Here is a 20,096-nt window from a genome sequence, read left to right as displayed (position 1 = left end):
AGTGGAGGTGATGGAATTCCAGTTGAGCTATTTCAAATCCTGAAAGATGATGCTGTGAAAGTGATGCACTCAGTATGCCAGCAAATTTGGAAAACTCAGCAGTGGCCATAGGACTGGAAAAGGTCCATTTTCATTCCAATCCCAAAGAAAGGCAATGTCAAAGAATGCTCAAACTACCACACAATTGCATTCATCTCACATGCTAGTAAAGTAATGCTTAAAATTCTCCAAGCCAGACTTCAGCAATACATGAAGCATAAACTTCCAGATGTTCAAGCTGGTTTTAGAAAAGGCAGAGGAATGAGAGACCAAATTGCCAACATCTGCTGAATATGGGAAAAAGCAAGAGAGTTCCAGAAAAACATCTATTTCTGCTTTATTGACTATGCCAAAGCCTGTGTGGATCACAATAAACTGTGGAAAATTCTGAAAGAGATGGAAATACCAGACCACCTGACCTGCCTGTTGAGAAACCTATATGCAGGTCAGGAAGCAACAGTTAGAACTGGACATGGAACAACAGACTGGTTCCAAATAGGAAAAGGAGTACATCAAGGCTGTATATTGTCACCCTGCTTATTTAACTTATATGCAGAGTACATCATGAGAAACACTGGGCTGGAAGAAGCACAAGCTGGAATCAAGACTGCCAGGAGAAATATCAATAACCTCAGATATGCAGGTAACACCACCGTTATGGCAGAAAGTGAAGAGGAACTAAAAAGCCTCTTGGTGAAAGTGAAAGAGGAGAGTGAAAAAGTTGGCTTGAAACTCAACATTCAAAAAACGAAGGACATGGCATCTGGTCCCATCACTTCTTCGGAAATAGATGGGGTAACAGTGGAAACAGTGTCAGATTTTATTTTTGGGGCATCCAAAATCACTGCAGATGGTGATTGCAACCATGAAATTAAAAGACACTTACTCCTTGGAAGAAAAGTTATGACCAAGCTAGATAGCATATTCAAAAGCAGAGACATTACTTTGCCAACAAAGGTCTGTCTAGTCAAGACTATTGTTTTTCCAGCGGTCATGTATGGATGTGAGAGTTGGACTGTGAAGAAAGCTGAGTGCCAAAGAATTGATGCTTTTGAACTGTGGTGTTGGAGAAGATTCTTGAGAGTCCCTTGGACTGCAGGGAGATCCAACCAGTCCATTCTAAAGGAGATCAGTCCTGGTCTTCGGAAAGACTGATGCTAAAGCTGAAACTGCAATACTTTGGCCACCTCGTGCGAAGAGTTGACTCATTGGAAAAGACTCTGATGCTGGGAGGGATTGGGGGCAGGAGGAAAAGGGGATGACAGAGGATGAGATGGCTGGATGGCATCACTGACTCGATGGACATGAGTTTGGGTGAATTCTGTGAGTTGGTGATGGATAGGGAGGTCTGGCGTGCTGCAGTTCATGGGGCCACAAAGAGTCGGACACAACTGAGCAACTGAACTGAGCTGAACTGATCCTACTCAAATTCTTCAGAAAATTGAAGAGGAAGATAAACTCCCAAATTCAATCTATGAGGTCACCATCACCCTAATTCCAAAACCAGACAAAGATGCCACAAATAAAGAAAACTACAGGCCAGTATCACTGATGAACATAGACACTAAATTCTTCAACAAAATTCTAGCAAACAGAATCCAGCAACATATTAGAAAAATCATATATCATGACCAAGTGGGTTTTATTCCAAGGATGCAAGGTTTCTTCAATATTTGTAAATCAATCAATGTGATACACCACATTAACATTAAAATATAAAAACCATATGATTATCTCAATATATGCAAAGAAAGCCTTTTTAAAAAATTCATAATCCATTTATGATAAAAAAAAAACCTCTCCAGAAAGCAGGCATAGAAGGAACATAGCTTAGCATAATAATAGCCATATATGATAAACTCACAGCAAACATTTTCTTCAATGGCAAAAAATTGAAAGCATTCCGCCTAAGATCAGGAACAAGACAATGGTTCCCACTCTCATCACTACTATTCAACATAGTTTTGAAAGTTTTAGTGAGAGCAATCACAGAAGAAACGGAAGTAAAAGGAACCCAGATTGGAAAAGAAGAAGTAAAGCTCTCACTGTTTGCAGATGACATGATTCTCTACACAGTAAACCCTAAAGACACCACCAGAAAATTACTGGGGCTAAGAAATGAATATAGTAAAGTTGCAGGATATAAAATTGATACACAGATATCCCTTGCATTCCTATACCATTCACCATTGTGATGAAAAGAATAAAATACTCAGGAGTAAGTCTACCTAAACAAACAAAACACTTATAAAAAAGCTATAAAACACTGATGAAAGATATCCAAGATGACACAAATTGATGGAGAAATACACCCCTGTTCATGGATCGGAAAAATCAGCATAATGAAAATGAGTATACTACCCAAAGCAATCTATAGATTCAATGTAATCCCTATCAAGCTCCAAAGGCAATTTTCACAGAACTAGAACAAGTAATTTAACAACTTGGATGGAAATACAAAAGAATCTCGAATAACCAAAGCAATCTTAAGAAAGAAGAATGGAACTGGATGAATCAGCATGACTGACTTCAGACTATACTACAAAGCTACAGTCATCAAGACAATACAGTACTGGCACAAGCCAGAAATATAGATAAATGGAACAAAATAGAAAGCCCAGAGATAAATCCACACACCCATGGACACCTTATCTTTGACAAAGGAGACAAAAATATGCAATGGAGAAAAGACAATCTCTTTAACAAGTGGTGCTGGGAAAACTGATCAACCATTTGTAAAAGAATGAAACCAGAACACTTTCTAACCATACACAAAAATAAACTCAAAATGGATTAAAGATCTAAATGTAAGAATAGAAACTATAAAACTCCTACAGGAAAACTTACACAAAACACTCTCTGACATAAATCACAGCAGATTCTCTATGACCCACCTTCAAGAGTAATGGAAATAAAAGCAAAAATAAACAAATGGGACCTAATTAAACTTAAAAACTTTTGCACATCGAAGGAAACTGTAATAAAGGTGAAAAGACAGACTTTAGAGTATGAGTAAATAACAGCAAATGAAGCAACTGACAAAGAACTAGTCTCAAAAATATGCAAACAACTCATGCAGCTCAATACCAGAAAAATAAATGACCCAATCCAAAAACAGGCCAAAAAATATACAGACATTTCTCCAAAGAAGTGATTCAGATGGCTAATAAGCACATGAAAAAATGCTCAACATCACTCATTATCAGAGAAATGCAAATCAAAACCACAATGAGGTACCATCTCATGCTGGTCAAAATGACTGCTATCAAATGTCTACAAACAATAAATGCTGAAGAGGGTGTGGAGAAAAGTGAACCCTCTTACACTGTTGGTAGAAATGCAAACTAGTACAGCCACTATGGAGAACAGTGTGGAGATTTCTTAAAAAACTGAAAATAGATCTGCCATACAACCCAGCAATCCCACTGCTAGGCATACACACTAAGGAAACCAGAATTTAAAGAGACACGCATACCACAATGTTCACTGTAGCACTGTTTATAATAGCTAGGACATGAAAGCAACCTAGACGCTCATTGGCAGAAAAAAATGGATAAGAAAGCTGTGGTACATATAAACAAAGGAATATTGGACAGGTATTAAAAAGAACACATTTGAATCAGTTCTAATGAAGTGGATGAAACTGGAGCCTATTATACAGTGATGTAAGTCAGAGAGAAAAATACCAATACAGTATATTAATGAATATATATGGAATTTAGAAAGATGATCACCACGACCCTATATGCCAGACAGCAAAAGAGATACAGATATAAAGAACAGACTTTTGGACTCTGTGGGAGAAGGTGAGGCAGGGATGATTTGAGAGAATAGCATTGAAACATGTATATTACCATATATGAAATAGATTACCAGTCTAAGTTCGATTCATGAAACAGGGCACTCAAAGCTGGTGCACTGGAACAACCCAGAGGGGTAGGATAGGGACGGACGTGGGAGGGGGGTTTCAGGATGGGGGTACACGCATGTCAATGTATGGCAAAAAAACCCCAAATATTGTAAACTAGTTAGCCTCCAATTAAAATTATTTTATCTTTAAAAAGTTGTTCTGTTGCCAAGTCATGTCCAACACTTTGTGACCCCATGGACTGCAAAAGGCCAGGCTTCCTTGTCTCTCACCATCTCCCAGAGTTTGCCAAAGTTCGTGTCCATTGAATTGGTGATGCCATCCAACCATCCCATCCTCTGTCACCCTCTTCTCCTTCAAGAGAAAAAGCAGTAGTTACCTACAAGGAGGCCCTTACAAGTATCAACAGCTTCTGAAGAATCTTTTTTTGGTCACACAGGACTGGCACAACATATACAAAGTGATGAAAGGAAAAAAGCTTGCAGGCAAGACTACTGTATCCAGGAAAACCATATTACAACCATAGTGTGATGTCCTTTCACACCTGTCACAATGGCTATCATGAAAAGGACAATATCAAGTGTTTTCAAAGATGTGGAGAAAGGGAATATTTGTGCACTGTTGGTGGGATTGTAAACTGGCAGAGTTGCTATGGAAAAGAGGATAGAGTTTCCTTTAAAAATTAAAAATAGAACTGCCATATGATTCAGAAATTCCACTACTGGGTATTTATTCAAAGGAACCAAAAACACTAATCTAAAAAGATATATGTACTCCAATGCTCATTGCAACATTGCATACAATAACCAGGATTTGGAAGCAACCTAGAAAGTCCACTGATAGGTAGATAAAGAACATATTTTTTATATATACACACAATATGAACTATAACCAAGACATAAAATATGAAACATTTCCATTTTCAACAACATGAATGTGTCTAGGATTATTACTTTAAGTGAAGTAGGTAAGATAGAAAAAGACAAATGCCACATGATTCCATTTACTTATGGAATCTAAAAATAAAATCAAAGGAAAACAGGCTCATATGGATATAAAAAATTAATGAGTTGTTGCAAGAAAAGAGGAGGGGGTTGGCAAGGTAGATACAGGGGATATAGAAGTACAAACCCCAGTTATGTAATGAAGAAGCCAGGGGGATGTAATATACAGCATACAGAATATGGTCAATAATATTGTAATAAATTCGATCTGGACAGATTGCTACTAGACACACTGGTAGTCATTTTATAATGTAGGTAAAATTAAAATCATTTTGTAGCCCATTTGAAGCTAACATACTGTTAAACATCCAACATTTCGATAAGAAATTCAGGCTCTACTACAAAGCCACAGTCATCAAGGCAGTATGGTACTGGCACAAAGACAGAAATATAGATCATTGGAACAAAATAGAAAGCCCAGAGATAAATCCACATAACTATGGACACCTTATCTTTGATAAAGGAGGCAAGAATATACAATGAAGAAAAGATAATCTCTTTAACAAGTGGTGTTAGGAAAACTGGTCAACCACATGTAAAAGAATGAAACTAGAACACTTTCTAACACCATACACAAAAATAAACTCAAAATGGATTAAAGATCTAAATGTAAGACCAGAAACTGTAAAACTCCTAGAGGAGAACATAGGCAAAACACTCTCCGACATAAATCATAGCAGGATAATCTATGATCCACCTCCTAGAATACTGGAAATAAAAGCAAAAATAAACAAATGGGACCTAATTAAACTTAAAAGCTTCTTCACAACAAAGGAAACTATAAGCAAGGTGAAAAGACAGCCTTCTGAATGGGAGAAAATAATAGAAAATGAAGCAACTGACAAAGAACTAATCTCAAAAAATATACAAGCAACACCTGCAGCTCAATTCCAGAAAAATAAATGACCCGATCAGAAAATGGGCCAAAGAACTATATAGATATTTCTCCAAAGAAGACATACAGATGGCTAACAAACACATGAAAAGATGCTCAACATCACTCATTATTAGAGAAATGCAAATCAAGACTGCAATGAGATACTATTTCACATGAGTCAGAATGGCTGTGATCCAAAAGTCTACAAGCAATAAATGCTGGAGAAGGTGTGGAGAAAAGGGAACCCTCTTACACTGTTGGTGGGAATGCAAACTAGTACAGCCACTGTGGAGAACAGTGTGGAGATTCCTTAAAAAACTGGAAATAGAACTGCCTTATGACCCAGCAATCCCACTGCTGGGCATACACACCGAGGAAACCAGAATTGAAAGAGACACGTGTACCCCAATGTTCATCGCAGCACTGTTTATAATAGCCAGGACATGGAAGCAACCTAGATGTCCACCAGCAGACGAATGGATAAGAAAGCTGTGGTACATATGCACAATGGAGTATTACTCAGCCATTAAAAAGAATACATTTGAATCCATTCTAATGAGGTGGATGAAACTGGAGCCAATTAGACAGAGTGAAGTAAGCCAGAAAGAAAAACACCAATACAGTATACTAACACATATATATGGAATTTAGAAAGATGGTAACGATAACCCTGTATGTGAGACAGCAAAAGAGACACAGATGTATAGAACAGACTTTTGGACTCTGTGGGAGAGGGAGAAGGTGGAATGGTTTGGGAGAATGGCATTGAAACATCTATACTCTCATGTAAGAAACGAATTGCCAGTCTAGGTTCGATACAGGATACAGGATGCTTGGGACTGGTGCACTGGGATGACTCAGAGAGATGATAGGGGGAGAGAGGTGGGAGTGGGGTTCAGGATTGGGAACTCATGTACACCCGTGGTGGATTCATGTCAATGTATGGCAAAACCAATACAGTATTTTAAAGTAAAATAGAAAATAATAATAATAATAAAACTAAAAAAGGATGAAGGGACATATTGAACAAGTAGTAGTAGCATAGTGTTTACGGAGACAAATAGCTTGCAAGTTTCAAATATCTGTCAGTTTTAAAATCCTTTAACTTCTTCCAGGTATTCTTTTTAATTCTTATTTTAAAATCCAAAGTAATATTTGATTGTATTAATATTTTTAATTTAAAGATTATATTTGTACTTTACTCTTTGACCTCTGTACTTCATATAGAAAAAATTGGATGTTCTCAACCACCTCAAATAGACCATGGAACCATTAACTCATCTAGCTCTGCAGAAGAAAGGAGAGAAATATATGAAGAAGGCTGTATGCACATGGCACGAAGTTAAGTTATACTTGTGAAGAAGGCTTCGAGATATCTAAAAATAATGTGATAATATGCCACATGGGAAAGTGGAGCTCTCCACCTCAGTGTGTAGGTGAGGACACTAGGCAAACCAAAATCTATTTTCATTACCATTCATTAAACTAATCAATTGTCATCAAAGTCATGAGACTTGATCCTTTAGATTTCTAAATACATCAAGTAACATCTATTTATAGGCCATTTATGTATGAAAATAAAATGTATATATTCATATGTTAAAATTTGACATATAAAATTAATCATTTTTCTAATTAAAAAATTCATTTCTTCTATATAGAATCACTTTTAAATCTGGCAATTATTTTGTATTAACACTGGATGTGCACTGAAATTAAACCTAACTATTCATATTAGTAAACATATTTATATTCCTATCTATTTAAGTTACAAAAATATGTCCTATGTCTTCCCTAAAATGTCCCTTTTAATTTCTTACAATATATAGTACTTTTCCTGAGATGATGTTTGGAGTCTCAATGTGTTTTTCTTTTATTACTCATGACTGGTTAGAGAAGCACTGATGGTTTCTTTCATATATTAATTTGTTTCAAGTTCTTGCTCAAGTGGACACACATCAGAATGGTGATTTTAGGAAAAATTTGTGCACGTTCCTCCCATGTCATGGAGGTTCCTATATAATGATTTATTGTTTTCAAGTAAAATTACCAAATATGTTGACCAGTACATCAAGTTAAATTTCAAAGTTAGCAAAACTTGAAATCAATTTTTTTCATTTCTTCCCAGGACTTCCTTGTGGACTTCCACCTTATATTCTGAATGGTGTTGTATCTCACAAGAGAAACAGTTACCAATATGGAGAAGAAGTTACTTACAAATGTGATGAAGGGTTTGGAACTGATGGACCTGCATCTATAAGATGTTTAGGAGGGGAATGGTCTCATCCACAAGATTGCATAAGCATAGTGTTTTCCCTTTTATTCTTAAGCTGACAAATATCTTTTAATTCAAAGCTTAAATGGCACAAATATGAAACTAAACAGTAATTCTAGAATTTAACAAGATATCTATGGAAAGTTCTAAACTCTGGTAGAAAATTAATAAACCTAGAAATAATAAAGTGAAGTCTCTCAGTCGTGTCCGACTCTTTGTGACCCCATGGACTGTAGCCTACCAAGTTCCTTGGTCCATGGAATTCTCCAGGCATGAATAATGGAGTGGGTTGCCATTTCCATCTCCAGGGGATCTTCCAGACCCAAGGATCGAACCCAGTTCTCCTGCATTGTAGGCAGACTCTTTACCATCTGAACTACCAGGGAAAGTTTGATTTGTTGTTGCAGTTAAGTATTCAGTCATTTCTGACTCTTTGCGACCCCATGGACTGTAGCAAGCCAGGCCTCCCTGTCCTTCACTGTCTCCGGGAGTTTGCTTAAACTCATGTCCATTGAGCTGGTGATGCCATTCAACCATCTCATCCTTTGCAGTCCCCTTCTCCTCCTAACCTCAATCTTTCCCAGCATTAGGGTCTTTTCCAATGAGTTGGCTCTTTGTATCAGGTGACTTCCCTTATCAGGTGACCCAAGTATTGGAGCTTCAGCTTCAGCATCAGTCCTTCCAATGAATATTCAAGGTCGATATCTTTTAGGATTGACTGCTTTGATCTTGCAGTGCAAGGGACTCTCAAGACTCTTCTCCAGCACCACAGTTCAAAAGTATCAATTCTTTGGCACTCAGGCTTCATTATTGTCCAACTCTCAAATTTGTACATGACTACTGGAAAAGCCATAGCTTTGACTAGATGGACTTTTGTTGGCAAAGCGATGGCTCTGCTTTTTAATATGCTCTCGAGGTTTGTCATAGCTTTTCTTCCAAGGAGCAAGCGTCTTTTAATTTCATGACTGCAGTCAAAAACTGCAGTGATTTTAGAGCCCAAGAAAATGAAGTCTGTCACTGTTTTCATTTTTTCCCCATCTATTGGCCATGCAGTGATGGGACCAGATGCCATGACCTCCATTTTTTGAATGCTGAGTTCTAAGTTAGCATTTTCAGTCTCTTCTTTCACTTTCACCAATAGCCCCTTTAGTTCCTCTTTACTTTCTGCCCTTAAGGTGGTGTCATCTGAGGCATAGCTGAGGTTATTTGTATTTCTCCTGGCAATCTTGATGCCAGCTTGAGCTTTATCCAGCCAGGCATTTTGCATGATGTATTCTGCATATAAGTTAAATAAGCAGGATGACAATATACGCTCTTAAAGTACTCTTTTTCCAATTTTGAGCCAGTCAATTGTCCGTGTACAGATCTAACTGATACTTCTTCACTCGCATAGAGTTTTCTCAGGAGGAAGGTAAGGTGGTCTGGTATTCCCATTTCTTCAAGAATTTTCCACAGTTTGTTGTGATCCACACAATCAAGGGTGTTAGCATAGTCAATGAAGCAGAAGTAGATGTTTATCTGGAATTCTCTTGCTTTTTCTGTGATCCAATGGAGGTTCGCAATTTGATAACACTAACTAAATTATCTCAGTTTCACATCATTTAAGGTGCAGTTTGAACATCCTCTGATATACATCACAGATTTCAGGTCTCTGTTCCTGTACTATGGCTGAACTCTGCTCTTATCACGACCCAATTTGCTGTTAATTTATCAATCATTTCTTTGTAATATGCAATTTTCTAAGATATTTAACATAACTCAAGGTAACATATTTTGATAAGGGCAAAAATAGAAACATTCATTATTTAGATGGGTTGTCATGGGTGAAGAAAATTTAAATTTGAGAAGTAAGCAGCTCTACCTCTTAGAATGTCACCATTCCCACGTTGTATTTTTGATTATACAGAGACAGTCAATGTGACTAAATAAAGATTTCTGACACTTGTCTCTTGGTATAGGAGAAATACTGTAAATATTCATTGGTTTGATATATAACTATTTATTTTCTGGAATATAATCAGTGGTGGCTATGAATCTTTAAAGATGTACTAAACAAATGCATATTATTTCAGGCCCAAATTGTGTTAACTTGCCCACCTTTGATGGTGCTGTACTTATAGATCAGGAGAAGGATTTCTATAAGTCAGAAGAACAAGTGGCTTTTAAGTGTATATCATATTATCAGTTGGATGGATCTAATATTATACAGTGTATTAAGAGCAAATGAATAGGAAAGCCAGCATGTAGAGGTACTTTGGTAAAATTTTAAATTTTATATAAGTATCTGAAGTAATATAATGTAGAAAATTGCCTCCACTATCATTAAATGGACATAGATTACTTTTAGGCCAGGTCAAAACCAGTTTGTGCCTGAACATAACAAGGGATGGACTTGTGTTCCCAGTGTTTGGTGTTGTAGCCCAATAGTTCTCAAAGCACAGTCCTGGCAGAGCATTCTCAGCACATTCTGTAAACTGTTAGATATTCAAGCAGATTCACAGGCTCACTCAGACTTGTTGAATCTAAACCTCTGGGGCTGCAACTCGGACAATGTTTTGATGATTCCCAAGGAATTCTGTGTATATTTCAGTTTATGACCCATGGCTACAGCCTCTTGCAGTTACAGCCTCTTAATTCCCTGAATCACAATGAGGAATGCACATGATTGATGGTGGTGTCCTTAGCATTTGCCCCAAAATATCATTATAGTTTTTTTTTTTTAATTTACACTTTATTTTTCTATTATTTTTCCAGATCTTCTGTTTAAATCTTTAATTAATCATCTTCTCCCTGCAACTATAGTATTCTTCAAAGTGTGTTAATTCTTGATCAAGTGTTTAAAGAAGAACCTCCTGTGTTTATTTTCTGAAAGGCCCTAAAGTTATACCTCATAAACAGGAGGAATGTAAACCAAATCTTGATGTCAAGTGATATTTTATTATGTTTTCCTTATGATTTATAAGTTCATTTTGAATTTATGTACTTTGTAATTTTTATTTTACTAACCTCAAAAAGAGATTTCCAGGAAAACTTTTTTTTCAGTGCCCTAAAAATTGTGTATCACTTTTATAGTGAAGTATAGGGGAGAGATTTAAGATACAGAAGTCTAATTCATGCTGAAAAATATTGTTTTATTTCCTTTGACTTAACTTTACATATAAACTGATGACAATTAGTAGTCTTTCATGACAGATTAACTGTTGAATCAAAACAACCATGGAATATATTTGACATTCTATTTCCTCCTTGCTGTTCATGACAATCATTATATTAGAGATACTTTTTTCCCTTTCTATTCAGATGTTTCCTGTGTGAATCCACCTCAAGTGGAAAATGCTATTATACAAAATCAGAAGTCTAGGTATCAAAGTGGTGAGAGAGCACGTTATGAATGCATTGCAAATTATGACCTCTTTGGGGAGATAGATGTCGTGTGTTTAAATGGAACTTGGACAAAAACACCTCGGTGCAAAGGTAGAGTATCTTACTCACCCTGTCCACCCAATTTAGAGAATATATTAAGAACAAAATATATTGATACTAAATTAGGATGAAGTAGCTTTTCTGGAACAATTTTTAGATGCAAGAAAAAAAATGGCGCTGAAAATCCAGTTCTTTTGTGGTCTTAATATGTAATCTAACATGTTTATTGTATGACAGTGTTAACTAGATTTGAGCAGTTGGAATCACGGGACATTTCCTGTCTTAAACACTAAGACAGTCAGTTGTTTTCTGAAGAATAAGTGTGTAAAATATACCATAATTACATTTAACAGCCCAAGAAATTCCACTTTGAGATATGGAATAAGCAGCTGGGGCCTGATCACAAAGTCTGACATAGATGTGGGCACCTGTAACTATGTATGATATTTAAAGGTAGGTTACTAGCTGAGTTCCAGCAGAGCTATTTCAAATCCTACAAGATGATAATACTAAAGTGCTACACTCATTACATCAGCAAATTTTGGAAACCCAGAAGTGGTCACAGGAGTGGAAAAGGTCAATCCTCGCCAATTCCCAAGAAAGAAAGTACTTAGAAACAGTGACAGACTTCATTCTTTTCAGCTTCACAATCACTGTAGATGGTGATTGCAGCCATGAAATTAAAAGACACTTGCTCCTTGGAAGAAAAGCTATGAAAACCTCGACAGCATGTTAAGAAAGAGAGACATCCCTTTACTAACAAATGTTCTTATTGTCAACGATATGGTTTTTCAAGCAGTCATGTATGGATGTGAGTGTTTGACCACAAAGAAGGCTGAGTACCAAAGAATTCACTTCTTTGAACTGTGGTGCTGGAGAAGACTCTTGGGAGTCCCTTATCCTGCAAAGAGATCAAGCCAGTCAATCCTAAAGGAAATCAGTCCTGAATATTCATTGGAAAGACTGATGCTGAAATTGAAACTCCAGTATTTTGGCCACCTGATGAGAAGAGCTGACTCATTGGAATAGACCCTGATGTTGGCAAAGTTTAAGGGCAGGAATAGGGACATCAGAGGATGAGATGGTTGGATGGCATAATCGACAGAATGGACATGACTTTGAGCAAACTCCAGGGGGTTAATGAAGGACCGGGAAGCCAGGCTTTCTACAATCCATGCGGTTGCAAAGAGTCAGGAACAAATGAGTAACTGAACAACACAACAGGAACTGATTATGATGTATCTTGACATTAAGTTCTTTGGCTCCATCCCATTTGGAATTCACTGAGCAGTTTTAATATGTAGTTGTGTTTGGTTAGTCACTAAGTCATATGCCCTATTTGAGAAATTTTCAGCCATTATTTAAAAAATAATAATTTTGGAGTGTATTTCCTATACAATATAGTGTCAGTTTCACTGCACATCAAAGTGAATCAGCTACACATATACACATATCCCCATTCTTTTGGCTTTCCTTTCCATTTAGGCCATCAGAAAATTAACTCAGCCATTATTTTTTTTTCTAATCTCTTACTCTTTATTTTCAACTTCATGTTCAACAGTTCTTTGTTATCTTCCCACAGGTCCTTGAAGCTAAGTCCATTTTCTTTTCAGTCTATTTTCAAAGTTAGTTAATATTCAACTTATTGATCCTTCTGCCATCTGCAATATATTGCTGAACCACATGGTTTTCTAATAATCAACTTTCTAGTTCTATCAATTGGACTGGATTTTTAAAAACCATTATCCAATGATTTCAATATCCATGTCATCTCAGTGTTGTCTTCTGTTGATTGATTTTTTTCTCTTTTGATGTTTACCTGGTCTTTGGTCTAATAAATGATATTCACTTTTATATCTTGAGACTAAGGATGTTATTGGACTCCTTCATTAATCAGGCCTCCATTACTGCCATGTAGGGTACAAGTCCAAGGTTCCCACCTGGCCTCCTCAGACACGAGGAGAAAGGGCAGAGTATTCTTATTCTTTTATTATGTGGGTGGAAATGTGGGCTGCTTACTTGAACCCTGTAGATCAAGGCATGGAAAGAATTGGCCTTAGGTTTCTGCCATTGTGTGTTTCTAGACTAAATCAGTTCAGTTCAGTTCAGTTCATTTGCTCAGTTGTATCTGACTCTTTGCAACCCCATGGACTGCAGCACACCAGGCTTCCTTGTTCATCACCAACTCCCAGAGCTTAACTAAACTCATGTCCATCAAGTCAGTGATGCCATCCTACCATCTCACCTTCTGTCATCCCGTTATCCTTCTGCTTTCAATCTTTCCCAGCATCAGGGTCTTTTCCAAAGAGTCAGTCCTTTGCATCAGGTGGCCAAAGTACTGTAGTTTCAGCTTCAGCATCAGTCCTTTCAATGAATATTCAGGACTGATTCCCTTTAGGATTGACTGGTTTGATCTCCTTACATTCCAAGGGACTCTCAAGAGTCTTCTCCAACACTACAGTTCAAAAGCATCAATTTTTCGATGCTCAGCTTTCTTTATAGTCCAGCTCTCACATCCGTACATTATGACTGGAAAAACCATAGCTTTCACTAGATGGAATTTTGTTGGCAAAGTAATGTCTCTGCTCTTCAATATGCTCTCTAGGTAGGTCATAACTTTTTCCTAAGGAGCAAATGTCTTCTAGTTTCATGGCTGCAGTCACCATCTGCAGTGATTTTGGAGCTCCCCAAAATAAAGTCTCTCACTGTTTCTATTGTTTACCATCTATTTGCTATGAAGTGATGAGACTGGACGCCATGACCTTAGTTCTCTAAATGTTGATTTTTAAGCCAACTTTTTCACTCTTCTCTTTCACTTTTTTTTTTTCCATTTTTTATTTTTATTTTTATTTTTTTTTTAAATTTTAAAATCTTTAATTCTTACATGCATTCTAAGCCAGAAAGAAAAACACCAATACAGTATACTAACACATATATATTGAATTTAGGAAGATGTCAATGACGACCCTGTATGCAAGACAGGGAAAGAGACACAGATGTGTATAACGGACTTTTGGACTCAGAGGGAGAGGGAGAGGGTGGGATGATTTGGGAGAATGACATTCTAACATGTATACTATCATGTGAATTGAATCGCCAGTCTATGTCTGACGCAGGATGCAGCATGCTTGGGGCTGGGGGGTTCTCTTTCACTTTTATAAGGAGACTCTTTAGTTCTTCTTCATTTTCTGCCATAAGAGTGGTGTCATCTGTATATCTGAGTTTGTTGATATTTCTCCTGACAGTCTTGATTCCAGCTTGTCCCTCATCCAGCTTGGAATTTCGCATGAGGTACTCTGCATATAAGTTAAGCAAGCAGGCTGGCAGTATACATCCTTGATATGCTCCTTTCCTGATTTGGAACCAGTTTGTTCTTCCATGTCTGATTCTAACTGTGGCTTCTTGACCTGCATACAGATTTCTCAGGAGGCAGGTAAGGTGTTACCAACTGTTTAATTTCCACAGTACGTTGTGATCCAGAGTCAAAGGCTTTGACGTAGTCATTAAAGCAGAAGTAGATTCTTTTGTGGAACTGTCTTGCATTTTCGATGATCCAATGAATGTCGGCAATTTGATCTCTGGTTCCTCTGCCTTTTCTGAATCCAGCTTGAACATCAGGAATTTCGTTGGTCACGTGCTGTTGAAGCCTAGCTTGGAGAAGCTTGAGCATTACTTTGCTGATGTGTGAGATGAATGTAATTGTATGGTAGTTTGAACATTCTGGGATTGGAATGAAAACTAACATTTTCCAGACCTGTGGTCACTGCTGACTTTTCCAAATTGGCTGGCACATTGAGTGCAGTACTTAAAGAGCATCATCTTTTAGGAATTGAAATAGCTCAAATGGAATTCCATTACCTCCACTAGCTTTGTTCTCAGTGATGCTTCCTAAGGCCTCCTTGACTCTGTATTCTAGGATGTCGGTCTCTAGGTGAGTGATCACACCAGTGTGGTTATCTGGGTCATGAAGATCTTTTTTGTATAGTTCTTCTGTGTATTCTTGCCACCTCATTTTAATATCTCCCACTTCTGGTGGTTCCATACCATTTTTGTCCTTTATAGTGCCCATTGTTGCATGAAAAGTCCTAGGTATCTCTAATTTTCTTGAAGAGATCTCTAGCCTTTCCCAATCTATTGTTTTCCTCTGTTTCTTTGCACTGAACACTGAGGAAGGCTTTCTTATCTCTCCTTGCCGTTCTTTGGAACTATGCATTCAAATGGTTTTATCTTTCCTGTTCTCTTTTACCTTTAGAGTCTTTTCTTTTCTCAACTATTTGTAAGGGCTACTGAGGCAACAATTTTGTCTTTTAAAATTTATTTTTATTGGGGATGGTTTTGATCCCTGCCTCCTATACAAAGTCAGGAACTTCTGCCTTATCAGATCTAAACTCTTGAATCTATTTGTCACTTCCACTCTATAATCATAAGGGATTTGATTTAGGTCATCCCTGAATGGTCTAGTGGTTTTTCACATCTTTCTTCAATATAAGTATTAATTTGGCAATAAGGAGTTCATGATCTGAGCCACAGTCAGCTGCCAGTCATGTTTTGCTGACTGTATAGAGCTTCTCCGTCTTTGGCTGAAAAGAATATAATCAATCTGATTTTGGTATTGAACATTTGGTGATATCCATGTGTAGAGTTTTCACTTGTGTTGTTGGAAGAGGGTGTTTGCTATGACCAGTGTGTTCTCTTGGCAAAGCTCTATTACATTTTGCCCTGCTTCATTTTGTACTCCAACCCCAAATTTACCTGTTACTCCATGTATCTCTTGACTTCCCACTTTTGCATTCCAGTCCCCTATAATGAAAGGGACACCCTTTTGGGTGTCAGTTCTAGAAGTTCTTGTAGGTCTTCATAGAGCTGCTCCACTTCAGCTTCTTGAGCGTTACCGTTCAGGGCATAGTCCTAGATTATTCTGATACTGAATGGTTTGCCTTGGAAATGAAGAGAGATCATTCTGTCATTTTTGAGATTACATCCAAGCATTGCATTTCAGACTGTTTTGTTGACTATCATGGCTACTCCATTTCTTCTTAGGGATTCTTGCTCACAGTAGTAGATATACTGGTCATCTGAGTCAAATTCACCCATTCAAGTCCATTTTAGTTTGCTGATTTTTAAAATGCTAATGTTCATTCTTGCCATCTCCTGTTTGACCACTTCTGATTTACCTTGATTCATGGACCTAACATTCCAGGTCCCTATGCAATAGTGCTCTTTACAGCATCAGACTTTACTTCCACCACCAGTCACACCCACAATTGGGTATTGTTTTTGCTTTTTCTCCTTCTCTTCATTCTTTCTGGAATTATTTCTCCACTGATCTCCTACATATTGGGCACCTCCCCACCTGAGGAGTTCATCTTTCAGTGTCCTATCTTTTTGCCTTTTCATACTGTTCATGGGGTTCTCAAGGCAAGAATACTGAAGTGGTTTTCCATTCTCTTCTCCAGTGGACTGCATTTTGTCATAACTCTCCACCATGACCCATCCATCTTGAGTGGCTCAGAGTTTCTTGGAGTTATATGGAGTTATACAAAGTTGTTGTCCATGCAATCAGATTGGTTAGTTTTCTGTGATTGTGGTTTTCATTCTCTCTGCCCTCTGATGGATGAAGATAAGAGGCTTATGGAAGCTTCCTGATGAGAGAGACTGACTCAGGGGGAAACTGGGTCTTGGTCTGATGGAAGAGGCCACGCTCAGTAAATCTTTTGACAAATTTTGTGTTGATGGATGGTCCGGCAATGTTCCCTCCCTGTTTTTTGAACTGTGGCCAAACTATGGTGGAGATAAGAAAGATACTGGTGACCTCCTTCAAAAGGTCTTATGCATGCTCTGTTGCACTCAATGCCGCCAAACCTGCAGCAGGCCACCACTAGCCCATGCCTCTGTTGAAGACTCCTGGACACTGATAAGCAAGTCTGGGTCAGTCTCTTGTGGGGTCACTGCTTCTATCTCTTGGGTCGGTTGTGCACAAGGTTTTGTTTGTGCCCTCTAAAAGTCTGTTTCTGCAGTCCTATGTAAGTTCTGGCAGCTCTGTGGTGGGGTTAATTTTAGCCTCCTCCAAGGGGGCTTATGCAATACCCAGGTCAACTGCACCCAGAGCCCCTGCCCCTGTAGCAGTGCACTGCTCACCCGTACTTCTGCAGGAGACACTCAGACACAATTCTGGCTTAGTCTCTGTGGGGTCTCTGGGTCCTGGTGCACACAAGGACTTAGTGTGCACACTTTGTGTAATATTTCTAGACTAAGTCAGTATTGTGAAAACTGTCTTAGCTACTCTTTTCTGGGCCTTTTCTTAAAGAGATCAACTGCTTCCTGAGATTTTCTTTCTTTCTCAACTTGTATTATTTCTGGGTTGCTATCTCAGTGGCCCATTCAAGATACATAGAAGGCAAAATGAAAACCCGAAAGACTCTCTTGAGTGTAACTCTTTGAATCCAAATGTCCCTAAGCAGATTGACGTACTACTTGTTTCACAGTCACCTGTGTTTGTTTTTTATAATATGTTCAGGACCTTTATTTGGGAGAAGGAATACTTAGCAGATGCTATAAGCAAAAATAATTTCACCTCCTCTTGTCCAGAAATGGAAGCCAAAAAATTTCTTTTCACAGACACTCCAACATGTTGTAAAAAAGGGTAACATTTTTTTATCTTAACTACCCATCTTCCCAGCAATACTCTGAAAGAAAACGTGTTGAACATCAGGACACTGCCAAGCAGACATATTTGTTAAAGTACTATATGTGCTTCCATGGTGGTAAAATAAGGTCTTAAAATGTGTACTTCTGATTAGGTGATTAAAATTCCTTCTACAAATCATTTCTGTCATCAGAAATCATAAGTTTTAATATGACATATTTGGCTGCATTTTTATTTTATTTATTTAAAGCTGTAGGGGTTGTCTTTGAATAAAGCAAACATGATTTTTTTTTAGACTCTCAAGGAAAATGTGGGCCTCCTCCACCAATAGACAATGGAGACATTACCTCACTCCTGCATTTGGTATATCCTCCAGGAATGTTTGTTGAGTACCAGTGTCAGGACTACTATGAACTTCAGGGAAACAGAAACATAGTATGTCAGAATGGAGAGTGGTCAGAACCACCGAAATGCTTAGGTAAATGTTTTAAACTTCTCTTGGATCCTGGGATAGTCCTTGTACACAGCATAATGTTTAACTGTTTATAATATAATTTTTATGGATTAAATAACAACCATTCTGTTGTGTGCTTGACCACCAAGTATTAATATCTGTATATAGAAAGAAAGTTAGAAAATTTCATGTTCGAGTAATGAAACCATATGGTAACTGACATTATGAAACCATATGATAACTGACATTATGAATCTTTCATTATAACATTTAATGATTACACTAAACAAAGTATCTCATTCTTATAACATTAATTTTGTTAATATGATGATACTTATGTCATATATTTTCAGTATATTGGTTTGGAAAGATTTGCAGAAGAATTTATGGACCAAAGTTCTTGAAACCCTGAAATTCTGAAGAAGATATTTGCATATTATTCAAAAGTTCATGTTTATTTTTTTGAACTTTAAGGCATGTGTAATTTCAGAAGAAATAGTGAAAAAACATCACATACAGTTAAGATGGAAACATGATACAAATCTTTACTCCAAAACAGAGGATAATATTGTATTTATGTGCCAACATGGTTATCGTCTAGTGACACCAAAACATACATTTTGAACAACTTGTCGGGAAGGAAAGGTGGTGTATCCTTGATGTGGATAAAACATTGACTAAATGCAGTTGTAAATCTGAACATGTACATATATTCAGATTTCTCCTTATTAATTCAATTCCATTTATTTTATCAAGTATTTTTTAACTCATCTTGAATCATAAATCAGATTTGTGTTAAATATTATGGGGACAGTGTAATTGAGAGATGATGGGAGACCAATGAATCACTTCTTAAAAGTACCTCATTAAACTTAGAATATCAAAATGTTATGTGTCCTGTTCATGAAACATTTACAGCAAGAAATTAGATTCAATCACTTCCATGCTTCCTTCCATCCATCAGTTTCTTAACTTTCTTAAAGATTTCTCCATTTCTGAGGGTTTCTGAAACTCTGTTTTAGCATACATGGGAAAAAAAGTGTGGAAAGAAATGGAGAAAATTCAAAATGTTGATAATATCACTTAAGAAACATATAGAAGCAAACTATGTCATACTTATGTCAGTAATTAAACATCAGTAGTTTATCTTACTTTTGCTCATCTATCAATAGATGAATAAACCAAAAATGATGAAACACATAATATTTTCAGTTCAGTTCAGTTACTCAGTTGCTTCCATCTCTTTGCTACCCCATGCACTGCAGCACTCCAGGCCTCCTTGTCCATCAGCAACTCCCGGAGTTTACTCAAACTCATGTCCATTGAGTCAGTGATGCTATCCAACCATTTCATCCTCTGCCGTCCCCTTCTCCTCCCTCCTTCAATCTTTCCCAGCATCAGGGCTTCTTCTGATGCTTTTTTCCCAGGATCTCAGCTTTTTCAAATGAGTCAGCTCTTCACATAAGGTGGCCAAAATATTGGAGTTTCAGCTTCAGCATCAGTCCTCCCA

At 37.4% G+C, this 20,096-nt stretch overlaps 1 protein-coding gene across 1 annotated transcript in view; it reads left to right on the top strand.

Moving 5' to 3' along the window:
- Positions 1 to 19,270, top strand: part of LOC138416355 (complement factor H-related protein 3-like) — a 35,765-nt gene extending 16,495 nt beyond the window's left edge. The window contains 2 exon segments of the mRNA XM_069545367.1: positions 18,428 to 18,610; positions 19,059 to 19,270. Coding sequence (XP_069401468.1) covers positions 18,428 to 18,610; positions 19,059 to 19,210 — 335 coding nt within the window. The 3' untranslated portion in view covers positions 19,211 to 19,270.
- Positions 19,271 to 20,096: the final 826 nt, after the last annotated feature.

Source organism: Ovis canadensis, chromosome 12, assembly GCF_042477335.2.
Source record: "Ovis canadensis isolate MfBH-ARS-UI-01 breed Bighorn chromosome 12, ARS-UI_OviCan_v2, whole genome shotgun sequence".
NCBI lineage: Eukaryota > Metazoa > Chordata > Mammalia > Artiodactyla > Bovidae > Ovis > Ovis canadensis.
This window is presented reverse-complemented; position numbering and strand designations above follow the sequence as displayed.